This window comes from Coregonus lavaretus (assembly GCF_964263955.1).
Source record: "Coregonus lavaretus genome assembly, chromosome: 38".
Classification (NCBI taxonomy): Eukaryota; Metazoa; Chordata; class Actinopteri; order Salmoniformes; family Salmonidae; genus Coregonus; species Coregonus lavaretus.
The window spans coordinates 4714953-4728238 of NC_140025.1; the positions used below are offsets into that span (position 1 = coordinate 4714953).

Genomic DNA, 13286 nt, shown 5'->3' on the forward strand with positions numbered 1-13286 from the left:
TCACAAAACAAAAAAATGAGCGAGAAAGGACCGTTCTTTTATACCTCAATTGAAACAACCACCACACCACATTACATATCCTATAGTGTGTTTTGACGTGTAGCACTGAATACCGTTCGATTGCAACTAGCCTCTTTCTTTGAAGATGGCGCGAAAGCATGCATTCTGTTTAGTCTTTGCATGTCGGATCTAAACCTGGAGAAATGTCGATGTTCGCCGGAATGAATAGCGTTTGAATAGCTCAGGTAAGGCATTTTACCATCTTTGTATCAGACAGAGCTCTATTCGGCAATCAACGATGCCATGGGTATTTCAAACAGAGGGTTATGATGAGAGGGACGCTTATATAGAGATCACAATGGGTTTCAACCTGTGCCATGGAAAAGGGGGCATGCAGAATGGTTAAAACATTGTCACTGGCTCTCATCCGAAATATAGCGTGAATTACAAAGTTGCCTACATCCTAACAACATTGTCATTACATAATGTGTGCCAACTATATCTACCCAAAAATATGGTTTCCAATCGAACTGAAAACGCCAGGAATATTTCTTTATATTTTGTAACCGTACACAATCATAATTCCTGCAGTGAACTGATCCCATTGCACACCTATTGATGAGTGTTGAGAGGATCAACACGAGCTGCCATGTGAAGGCTTTTCTTTTAATCAATATTGGTTCTCAAAGGTCAATGTGGCTACATCAAACAGCACAAATAATCATACACACATTGGACTATATTGACTAATCTTTTCATAATCGTACTATATTATGTTACGTTTCAGACATGTTAAAGAATACAAAAGTGTATAAACTACAATATGCAGATGGACTCACATCTTAATTAGTTCAGGGTCTATATGACCACAAATGACCATTGTGAAATGATTTGGGTTTAGGATTGTCAGGGTCTGGTGTGTGGCCAGGTGAGAGGCAGGGTGACAGAGCCTTGCAGCCCTGTCTGATAGCCCTTCTCATTTTCCATTTACATTTTAGTCATTTAGCAGACGCTCTTATCCAGAGCGACTTACAGGAGCAATTAGGGTTAAGTGCCTTGCTCAAGGGCACATCGACAGATTTTTCACCTAGTCGGCTCGGGGATTAGAACCAGCAACCTTTCGGTTACTGGCACAACGCTTTTAACCACTAAGCTACCTGCCGCCCTTCTCCAGGATACCTGAACACCACCAGTCCCAGGGCACCTGGCCTGACACTCTAGGTCAGTAGCTCCAGATACCAGCTGACAATAGACTAAAGACTGGCCCCAGACATGTCTGTTCAGCCACCTTTCACAGTCCTGACATGTTAATTACTGGAAACCTGTGAACACCTGGTTGGGGTATCACCTTGAGACCTATGACGTGTGTGTGTGTGTGTGTGTGTGTGTGTGTGTGTGTAAATCGACCCATAGCCCCTACCTCCTACCCCTGGATAGGTACACTCTAAAAAGTAAAGGTTCCTGGAGGATCCTTTAGGGGTTCTTCAAATTTAAACTGTGGGGGAACCCCTATAAGTTCTTTGAAGAACCCTTTAAAAGGACCCCTTTTGAATAACCCCCCCTCCCCTATATTATTATTATTATTATTATTATTATTATTATTAATAATAATAATACACATAACAATAACAACAATAACAAAATATTTTAATTGTCAGTGTTTATTATGATTTTAATGGCAAAGCAGAATAAAAACATCTAAATATGAGGTACACTCCCAGCAGAGCCCCAAGTCCAATGGGTAAATCCTCTGACATGTTGATGTTCTCCGTATCCATAGCCAATAATGATTTTACAGTGCATGGTGATCGAACAGGTATCATTTTTACATTTTAGTCATTTTGCAGACGCTCTTATCCAGAGTGCATACATTTTATTCTCTCCATACTATCATGTTATATTCATCAGAGGGGTAGGGAGGGTGAAGTCTGTGAATCCAAAAAATAGTAATTATACAGATGTTTAACAAAACATGCACACAACAGTATTCATTCCTTGGTTTTTGTGGTAAATGTGAATGAAAAAAACTGTTTTGAAAATGCTTTTCATACACATACCTTGTCCATAATGTAGATGCCTATGGGATTTTCATTGAAGAGGTAAGGGAGGAGGATGGTACATGTGATCTACATAACATACCAATACCAATTGACATACCTTTGTATGTCTCCTCGTCTGTATACCTGCAGACACAGACACAAAAGTGAACAGTTCATTCATCTGCACCCAATACAGCTAGCCTTCAACATATTCTTATAGCCTACATATTCTTACCTCTTTGTTGATTGATATCCATTGAATTGTGTCCATTTTCTGTTTTAGAAAGATTTGCACAAATATGAAAAGATAGATGGTATCATCATAAAACAATATCAATTTAGATCATACAAGGGACAAACCTTATCTTAAATTTAGGAGATCTTAAAATGTTTCGTTACGTGCCTGCAACTGCCGTCCTTTCAAATCCAAATATTTCAGTTGGGCAGTTAGGTTCCTGCAAGAACCCCCACCAACTAAGGAGGTTCCTCGATGAACCCCACCTCCTATGGGGTTCGTGGAAGAACCTTTAGGGGGCAATTGTCAGTGCCAAGAACCTTAAGAATCCAGTGCCAAGAATCCTCAAAGAACTTTGAGGATCTTAGAAGAACCCTTGTTGAACCCCTAATTTTTAGAGTGTACAGCTGTCAATAAGATACTAGCTCCTCTTTGCTCTCTAATAATTTGTGAAATTGTCACCAAATTGCTTATTATTTTCCTATTCTCTCAGATCTATACAAGTGCGTATTGCCGTAGGGGCAATTTGGGATTTGGCGAGAAAATGACATGCAGGTAAAGAACACCTTGTCTCGCCATGTGGTGTGTTACCTAAGTAATAAGGCCTGAGGAGGTGTGGTATATGGCCAATATACCACGCCTAAGGGCTGTTCTTAAGCACAATGCAATGCGGAGTGCCTGGATACAGCCCTTAGCCGCGGTATTTTGGCCATATACCACAAACCCCTGAGGTGCCATTTGCTATTATAAACTGGTTACCAATGTAATTAGAACAGTAAAAAATTAATGTTTTGTCATACCCATGGTATACGGTCTGATATACCACAGCTTTCAGCCAATCAGCATTCAGGGCTCGACCCATTCAGTTTAGAATGTTAAATAAACACCTTCACAGAAAGGTGTTGGAAAACAAACTTCCTGAGTTATGCGGCAAGATACAGCATGATTTCATTTCTGGGGCTGTTTGAAAGCTCCATGGTTTGTTTCAGACAGTATAGGGCATTTCCATGTAAAAAGCCCAATGAGCACTAACGTGAAGTTCATAGGAGCACATCAAATTTGGTGTCAAATGAAAGCTAAGAGTCTATATTTTGAGAAATTAAGGCATATATACATTTTTAAACCAATCTCCGTCGAAAAGAATAGGAGTAAGGAAAGGCTTTGATTTCTAGTCAAACAGATAGAAAAGTGGTCTTAGAAAACATCTAGCAGAAAGTCTTATAAGATATTAGAAATGCATCAAAACACAATGATGTTGAAGTAAAGGCCCCTGCCAACTAATATCAACATTTATAATTAGTTTTGTAGAAATTATTTGCCTTCTGTAAGTTTAAGAAATATTGAAAAATCCCACAAGATATTTTCTAATTTCTCTCCCTCATGAGGAAGGTAGGATATTGAAAGTTCAAAGAAGTAACAAGTTAAGGTAGACCTATCAATTAGTTGTGGTGTTTTACTGATGTCAATTGGGTTTATGATTTATTAAGTGATTCAAATACGTCATTCTGTTACCAAATCAGTAACAGACAGAATGACAAAAAAATCTGTAACAGAATGACTGCAACTGAATTGGCTGCAATGGTAATTCATAGTTGTCACAAACCACAGTTGGGTCACCTGCTACTGTCCTCCCTGCCACTGGCATATATTCAGCTAATAACTGGTTACTTTCTATTTCTGTCGCGTGGTGGTCAAAGCAAGAGTGTGAAAACAGTCTGGACAACCCCTCCCTCCCTCTATCTCTCTCTTCTCTCTCTCTCCAGTTAATGTCACCTCTCCCAGCTCTTACTGACACCTACCTATGAGACGATGTTTTGCTACTCTCTTTAATGCAAAACTGTAAACAAAACTGCTTATTGAGTATGTAGGTTAGATAAAACTGGTCACACTTCCTCTTTCGAGATAGGTTTGCCTCAAAAAAAGGCTGGATGGTAGAGTACTAAAACTAATAAGACTGCTGCCTTCATTCACTCCTGTATCATTTATATTACCACAGTCAATCCCTGCCTTTTTAAATTGAATCCGTAGAGAGACTTATGAGGCCCCCAGGATGTTTGTGAATGTCAATAAGTTGTCATTACAACACTAGAGCTGAGTCAACCAGCCAGCCTCTCTGTCTCAGGATGAGGTGGTTTGTGCTCTGGAGCCAATGAGAGCCAGAGAGTCCTGAGACTGGCATCTCTTTTGGGGTAAGATAGCATGAGGACGACTGGGTCACAGGAGGGTTACCTGATCACCACACATCCCCAAGAGCCCATATATGTGTGACTCACTTTTCTTTAATCTCCCATCAAACAAACACGGAACTTAGCTGACTCCTTCCTGATCTCAGATGTTATTGTGTACTTTTTTTATCCATGAATTGTGTGATGTCAGCGGAAATCAGAAAGTGGAGAGGATTTCCACTTCCCCCATAGTCAAATGAAAGTTTATGGGTACTTTGAAACCACATACAATTATTATCATACAGTGAAGAGCATGTGTTTGCTGTCTCCCCAGTCGTAGTATTATCGAGGGAGAAACACTGACAGATAAGTGAATCTCAAGCCAACACAAAACGCCTCTCCATTTGCAAATTATCTTGAAAATAACCGCTTGCCATTTTCACGGTTGAAACCCTGTTCAACCGTCATCTCCTCCAGCCATGTGGGGGTTGAGTCTCTATCCTCTACATGTGACGTGAGCTGAGATGTAGAGTAGATAAGCCTGGTGGTATAACGTGTACTGTAAATTCCCCTCCTGCCATGGTTGAATTAGAGAGCCTCTCTCAATGGTGATTTAGCCAGGAGCCAAAGCTACTTTACCTTCCTCCCACATCAAGCGCTTTTGTAAAGCACCACATCAAGATGTAGATTTAAGCAATAAGGCCCGAAGGGTGTGGTATATGGCCAATATACCACGGCTAAGGGCTGTTCTTAGTCACGACGCAACTCGGAGTGCCTGGATACAGCCCTTAGCCATGGTATATTGGACATATACCACAAACCCCAGAGGTGCCTTATTGCTATCATAAACTGGTTACCAACTAAATTAGTGCAGTAAAAATAAATATTTAGTCACACCCGTTGGTATATTGGCTGATATACTACGGATGTCAGCCATTCAGGGCTCGAACCATCCAGTTTATACAGTTGAAGTCGGAAGTTTACATACACCTTAGCCAAATACATTTAAACTCAGTTTTTCACAATTCCTGACATTTAATCCTAGTAAAAATTCCCTGTCTTAGGTCAGTTAGGATCACCACTTTATTTTAAGAATGTGAAATGTCAGAATAATAGTAGAGAGAATTATTTATTTCAGCTTTTATTACTTTCATCACATTCCCAGTGGGTCAGAAGTTTACATACACTCAATTAGTATTTGGTAGCATTGCCTTTAAATTGTTTAACTTGGGTCAAACGTTTCGGGTAGCCTTCCACAATTTTCCCACAATAAGTTGGGTGAATTTTGTCCCATTCCTCCTGACAGAGCTGGTGTAACTGAGTCAGGTTTGTAGGCCTCCTTGCTCGCACACGCTTTTTCAGTTCTGCCCACAAATGTAGGATAGGATTGAGGTCAGGGCTTTGTGATGGCCACTCCAATACTTTGACTTTGTTGTCCTTAAGCCATTTTGCCACAACTTTGGAAGTATGCTTGGGGTCATTGTCCATTTGGTAGACCCATTTGCGACCAAGCTTTAACTTCCTGACTGAAGTCTTGAGATCATGCTTCAATATATACACATAATTGTCCTTCCTCATGATGCTATCTATTTTGTGAAGTGCACTAGTCCCTCCTGCAGCAATGCACCCCCACAGCATGATGCTGCCACCTCCGTGCTTCACGGTTGGGATGGTGTTCTTCGACTTGCAAGCTTCCCCCTTTTTCCTCCAAACATAACGATGGTCATTATGGCCAAACAGTTATATTTTTGTTTCATCAGACCAGAGGACATTTCTCCAAAAAGTACAATCTTTGTCCCCATGTGCAGTTGCAAACCGTAGTCTGGCTTTTTTATGGTGGTTTTGGAGCAGTGGCTTCTTCCTTGCTGAGCGGCCTTTCAGGTTATGTCGATATAGGACGCGTTTTACTGTGGATATAGATACTTTTGTACCTATTTCCTCCAGCATCTTCACAAGGTCCTTTGCTGTTGTTCTGGGATTGATTTGCACTTTTCGCACCAAAGTACATTCATCTCTAGGAGACAGGCCGCGTCTCCTTCCTGAGCGGTATGACAGCTGCGTTGTCCCATGGTGTTTATACTTGCGGACTATTGTTTGTAAAGATGAACATGGTACCTTCAGGCGTTTGGAAATTGCTCCCATGGATGAACCAGACTTGTGGAGGTCTACCATTTTTTTTCTGAGGACTTGGCTGATTTCTTTTGATTTTCCCATGATAGCAAGCAAAGAGGCACTGAGTTTGAAGGTAGGCCTTGAAATACATCCACAGGTACACCTCCAATTGACTCAAATGATGTCAATTAGCCTATCAGAAGCTTCTAAAGCCATGACATCCTTTTCTGGAATTTTAAAGGCACAGTCAATTTAGTGTATGTAAACTTCTGACCCACTGGAATTGTGATACAGTGAATCTGTAAACAATTGTTGGAAAAACAAGTTTTAATGTCTCCAACCTAAGTGTTTGTAAACTTCCGACTTCAACTGTAATTATGGATATACAGTATGCATTATGTGCCATGGCAATGCAGGAGTGCTTTCTAAACAGGCTAGCACCACATGAGAGAAGAGGATAACAGAATAGATGGAGCTTAGCGAGGCGTGTCATTGAAGATGGATGGAGGCATTTTGTCAGCTGAAACAAGACGGGGGGGATATCATCTCTCCATGGAGAGACCTGCTGCTGGCTCTCTGGAATGACTTCCACAGACTGTGTGTGTTTTGATGGTGTGTGTGTTTGAGAGAGAGAGTGTGTGTGTGTGTCTCACTGTGTGCCAGTGTGAGTTTGCATGAGTGTGCGTGGGCGCTGCCAGAGAGACCAGGGGCCATGTGCCAAACCCCGGCTGTGGCCCATTGTGAGACCAGCTGGTGTGTGAAGAGGGCCAGCGGTCAGTTCGGTTCCCAACCAGACTGGAGCTGAAGATGTCTATCTTTTCTACTACAGAACATAATACCTGCTCTGTCTTTGATTGGATATAAGGCAGGAACCAGGCCCTATCTCTATATTTTTCCTCTTTCTAGCTCTCTCTTCCGCTATCTCCCCCTCTCTCAAATGTGGTTTTATGAATCATTTCAGTTATCTCTTATCAGAGGCACAGAGGAAACATCCACAGCTGTTGTTTGGCTTCCCTTGTCTATCTCAGACATGCTGTTTCTGTTTTCGCCTACACCTTGAAATTACCGTCAGGATCTAGATGGATTGTTTTTATGTGGCGAGGATCTGGGTATATTTGTATCTTTAGGGAGAGGATCTGGCTGTGTTCGTATGTGTTGACTTAGCTAATGTGTGCTTGATGTAGCGTTGTGTTATTGTTGTTACAGCAATGTGTTCAGGGTGTTGCTACAGCACTGCATCCAGGCAGACAAATGCGTCCAGACGCTCATGCTCGCCCTGTTCAATTTGTGAGTAGCTGGTTGGAGAGAAAGCAGAGGGCCAATTGTGTTCTTCCTGGGGCAAGATCGTCTCTTTCTGATTGGAGACAGATGTGTGACCTCTGACCTCTGTGTCCACTGTTCCCCAGGCACCGATGACGTGGATGTCGATTAAGGCAGCCCCCCGCACCTCTCTGATTCAGAGGGGTTGGGTTAAATGCGGAAGACACATTTCAGTTGAATGCATTCAGTTGTACAACTGACTAGATATCCCCTTTACCTTCCCTTTCCCTTATTAGGGGGGGTTTAGTGGTGCAAGGATCAATTTAGGCCAGCCAGCTTTTCACAAGGCTTTGTAGTGGGGTATATATAGTCAGTGTCAGTGGAGTTGTCAGTGCAGAGTTCATTCATGGTGTTTTTTGCTAAAAACAAGGATTGGGAAGCCCCATTTTTTTTTTATTCTCCCATGCCACACTAAATCCACTCAAATCCTGCTTTTGAAATGGAGGGCTAGCTTTAGTAGCCTAGTTTAAGCACAATTGAATTGAACAAAGAAGAGACTTAGGCCCACATCTTTCTTCAGAATACTGCCAGTGGGTTACCCAGTGGAATTTCAAATCATCACCTTTATTTCCCCCCTTTCAGTAGTGTTTCCCTTTTCCTTTCTGTGCGCAAGGGACAGTGTCTCTACAGGCAGGCATGGAGTCAGAGTCCTGATGCAGATAGAGATTATTATTTCAGTTTAACCTTCTGTGTCATTCACACCAGCTCCTCTGCACCGGCTCACTGAAGGAGATGGAAATAACCTTTGAAGATGTACTTTGTGTGGGTAAAGTCCTGAGAGAGAGGCTGAGACTTTGGTGGTTCCCTGCCTGGCCCTGCCCTGCTCTGAGCTCCTCTGCGAGGAGGAATCAGCCCTCTGTCTCTTGCTGAAGCATGTTTTCACCTCCGGTGTTCAAACCCCCTAAACTCATAATTAAGACACTGGGTTCTGGCAACACTTAACCTACTCTGCATGTTTGACCCCACATCTACTCTTAAACTTAGACCCGCATCTCTGTTTCTTTCTCTCTCTGTCTCTGTCTATCTGTCTTAGCTTAATACTCAGCTGTGATGGCTCAGTCTCTGCTACTACTGTTCGAAACATCAAGGCTCTCCATTTAGTCTAAAAAAAGACTCCAGGGTCCAATTCCACTGCAATTTGGAGAAATGTCAACAATTAGCGAGTGCTGTTGTGAGAACTACAGTTAGCATTCTGCTGCTGCGTGCCACAGCCTGTGTTTGCAATTACCTGCAATTATAATGACTGCTACTGTTCTTGTTCATTTGGTCATCCAATATGTTCCCCCCCATTGGGAAAACTAATGAACAGGGTGGTAAGAATTGGCTGCAGCTGCAAAAGAACGTGGCACAGTGGTGAAGGAGAAGAACATATTCCAATATTTTCTGTTGACAACATGTTTTCCCTGAGTGGAAAAATGGCACACCAATTACGTTTTGCTCAAAAATATCCTTAAACAATGCACGTAACGTTACCTCAGGTTTCTCTTCACAAACAGGTCCCACTGTGAATGATGATTAAGCTTTTTCTACCATGTGAAAAACAGTCTGTCTGCTCTGTTTTTACTGTGGTACGTGGGAGAGGTACAGCACAGCTCCCCAACCCATCCTCTGCCCCTACCCATAGAGAATGTAAACAGACATGTCCTAACCTAACCAACTCAGGGCCACACTGCTGTCAAAACTACAGTCAACTTCTACAGGATCAAAGAGTGAATACAGTATGAGGTTAGATGGAAGGACAGATTGAATGATAATTCTCATTTTCCCTATTGCTTGGTACAGCAGGAATCAGCATCTTCTATTTTAAATAGAAAGTTCTGACAAGGGCAGGATACATCCGAGAGGGAGGAAGGCTTTCAAGTCTCAAAGGGAAAGGCAGTCCAGTTCCGTTAGAACTTCAAAGTGGGGAGAGAAGGGCAGGAAGGAAGTATTTTCAACAAGAGAGGATGTGTCCATCCTGGTCTTTGTAGTGTTTCTTATGTCTCTCTGTCCGCGACCCCGCGGAAATCTAATTGGCATAATGCGGAAATCTAATTGGTATAATACAAAAATCCCAATCAAAATCTGTCTGTTTAAGCTAGAGATATGTGTTTTTGCATGGGCTGCATCTCAATCCACCGCATCCACTAATGTCGGCCTTCCGCATCTGCGGTGGAAGGTGGCAGAGCTACAGCTGTGTTTGTTAGACCAGGAGACCTCTCTTCTCACGAAAACTTCTGTAGTGTCCGAACAGTTTGGGCTACACACTACGCCAACAAGCCTCACAAAACTCCTCTGAAGGTAGCCCAGCACCAGTTAAAACATTTTTATGGAAGTCCAAATGGAAGTACTTTAGTGCCAATGAAAGGGGTTAAATATGGGTACATTAAAAAATATATATATAAATCATGATCTTTCTTATATTTCTCAGATATAGGACAGACACTTCAAAACATACTTCCTTTTGATTACTTTTTTGACTATCTGTTTTGCCATGTATGAATCTGTTATTCAATGCATGTCTATGGGCTAATAGCGTTAAGGGCAAATTCAATGTTTCATCAAATATATACAGTATATTTTTTTTTTGGGGGGGGGGATACTTACAGGGGTCCTACAATTCTAAATCAGATAGCTAAATGTTCCTTTGTATGACCTTCTTAAAACAATTCCATATGTTAGCTTAGTAGAAACCCACCCCCGGGCCTTTAGACCTTAGGGGGTTAAGCTATTGTAGTGCTTACACTTACGGATACATTGTATTGTATGAAATGGTGCTGTACTACTGAAGTTGATCATCCACTTTATTGTATGAAAATGTGCTATACTAATAAAGTTTTATCATCTCTTTAGGCCTCATCCTTAGCACTGTCAGGTCGGCCTCTAGGGGTCGCTGACGGGACCGGACCCCAGCTGCACCCACCATGACTCCCAGGTCCTCCACCATGACCCCGACCATAAAGCAGTGGAGACAGCTGGTCCTGGTTGCGATGCTGGCCTGGCTCCTCATCTTCCTGGCCCTGCTCTCCTACTTCCTGGAACCCCAGGCCGTGGAGCCCCGCTCGCCCTCCTCGCTCACCCACACCGAGACCCGCCGTCTGGCCTCCATCCAGGGTAGTCCGTGGGGCATCAGGGCTTCTCCTCTCGAGGTGTCATCCTCCTCTTCCCCCACCAACAAGGACCCCAGGAGGAGGAGAAGGAGGATGTACAGGGCTGAGCAGCGGGGCAGAGACCACTACTACTACTCCCAGTCCAAGACAGTGGTCCAGCGGCTGCGGAGGGGCAATGCCTCAGCGGGGATGCTCTCTCCATACCTGCAGAATGCCATGAGGGAATACCTGAATCTCAACAGGTACCACGTGGTCTACAGGGGGCTGCGCAGAGGTAGGCAGAGCGGGATGGAGGTACTCTGTGAACTGAACAAGCAGGCCAGGTTGAGGACACTGGACGGGACAGAGCAACCCTTTTCTGGGCTGGGCTGGGACAGGCTAGTGCCCCCACGACCTCTGGAGCAGCTTTGGGGCCAGGGGTCAAAGTTCAAGTCGTGTGCGGTGGTCACCTCGGCCGGGGCTATCCTCAACTCTTCCCTAGGGAGAGAAATTGGTGAGTGCTGAGTCATTTTTCTAAACATCAGCAGTATTTATAACGTAACTGTTAGCTCTAATGTAAATAAAGACAATGCTGTCAGGTTCTAAGTACTGGTACAAATCCAGACGGAAGTAAAGCTCAAACTAGATTTATTACACCCAGCAGGAAGTTGCAGCTGCATAAACCAACATACAAGTCAAACAATCACATATTTATACCTTCCAACTAGGCAGAGTAATTTTCTTATTTGTCTAAGATAAGCAGATTCTCTGTAACCCAGAACATTTGTGGGCGGGGAGGTGTGTGTGTGTGAAAAGGCTCTCTTCTCTTCAACTGTTGTCTTCACGTCAACCTCGATGTTGAGTTCCACATCTCTCTCGACCCTAGTTTCACAGAGACTAGCCTAGCTTATCAGGAACTGAGGCTCGACTGTTGCCCTTTACCTACTTCCTTAGAAATATTAACAGGAAAGACAGACACTTTCTGGGCATCACTGCAATAACACACAAGCTCCAACGTCCTAACCAATAACAAGTTAGCACTACTAATCAGGCTGATTATACAGGTATACAAGTTATTACTACTAATTGGCTGATTATGCAATTAAAACATGCACAAGTCTGACTAGTCTTCATCACTCAGTGAATGCATTGCCTTTGTAGGTATGATTTACCCTTAGAATTGAACTCTACCCTTACAGTGCATAAGAGCTCTGTTGCTGGAAGTTCCTCACACAAACCTATAGAAATCGCTCCGCATTCAGTGCATGTGAATGCGAACGCTGGCTTACTCTATGGGCTCTTTAGACCACTCTACTTTGTATTCATTCAGTAGCCTTTCATGTTGATAGCATCAGATTGGCTTGTCACTCCCCATGGATCTGTTCATTTGATGTGATGAGTATCCTGCATGTCCTTGAAATGAGGAGGAAGAGCCATGACTGTAATGTAGACACCTTTATAAATGAGACTTCAGCCCATAAGATAAGACCTCCAAAGAAAAGGGTTTACTGCTCTCTAGTGTTGGAGTTTTGCTAGTGACTCATAAGCATCATGATAAGGATAATATTATACTTTACCAGAGCCTAGACTACACTGAACAAAAATATAAATACAACATGCAACAATTTCAAAGATTTTACTGAGTTACAGTTCATATAAGGAAATCGGTGAATTGAAATAAATTAATTAGGCCCTAATCTATGGATTTCACATGACTGGGAATACAGATATGCATCTGTTGCTCACAGATACCTTTAAAAAAAGGTAGGGGCATGGATCAGAAAACCAGTCAGTATCTGGTGTGACCACCATTTGCCTCATGCAGCGCGACACACATCCTTCGCATAGAGTTGATCAGGCTGTTGATTGTGGCCTGTGGAATGTTGTCCCACTCCTCTTCAATGGCTGTGCGAAGTTGCTGGATGTTGGCAGGAACTGGAACACGCTGTCGTACATGTTGATCCAGAGCATACCAAACATGCTCAATGAGGGACATATCTGGTGAGTATGCAGGCCATGGAAGAACTGGGACGTTTTCAGCTTTCAGGAATTGTGTACAGATCCTTGCGACATGAGGCCGTGCATTATCATGCTGAAACATGAGGTGATGGCGGCGGATGAATGGCACGACAATGGGCCTCAGGATCTCATCACGGTATTTCTGTGCATTCAAATTGCCATTGATAAAATGCAATTGTGTTCGTTGTCTGTAGCTTATGCCTGCCCATACCATAACCCCACAGCCACCATGGGGCACTCTGTTCACAACGTTGACATCAGCAAACCGCTCGCCCACACGACGCCATCTGCCTGGTACAGATGAAACCGGGAATCATCCATGAAGAGC

General features: G+C 43.0%; 1 protein-coding gene across 1 annotated transcript in view; it reads left to right on the plus strand.

Annotated features, from left to right (window-relative positions):
* Positions 1–13286, plus strand: part of LOC311112363 (beta-galactoside alpha-2,6-sialyltransferase 2-like) — a 26408-nt gene continuing 13122 nt past the window's right edge. Inside the window, exons 1-2 of the mRNA XM_084155449.1 lie at positions 1–245; positions 10704–11453. Coding sequence (XP_084011575.1) covers positions 10775–11453 — 679 coding nt within the window. The 5' untranslated portion in view covers positions 1–245; positions 10704–10774. The remainder of the gene's footprint in view (positions 246–10703; positions 11454–13286) is intronic.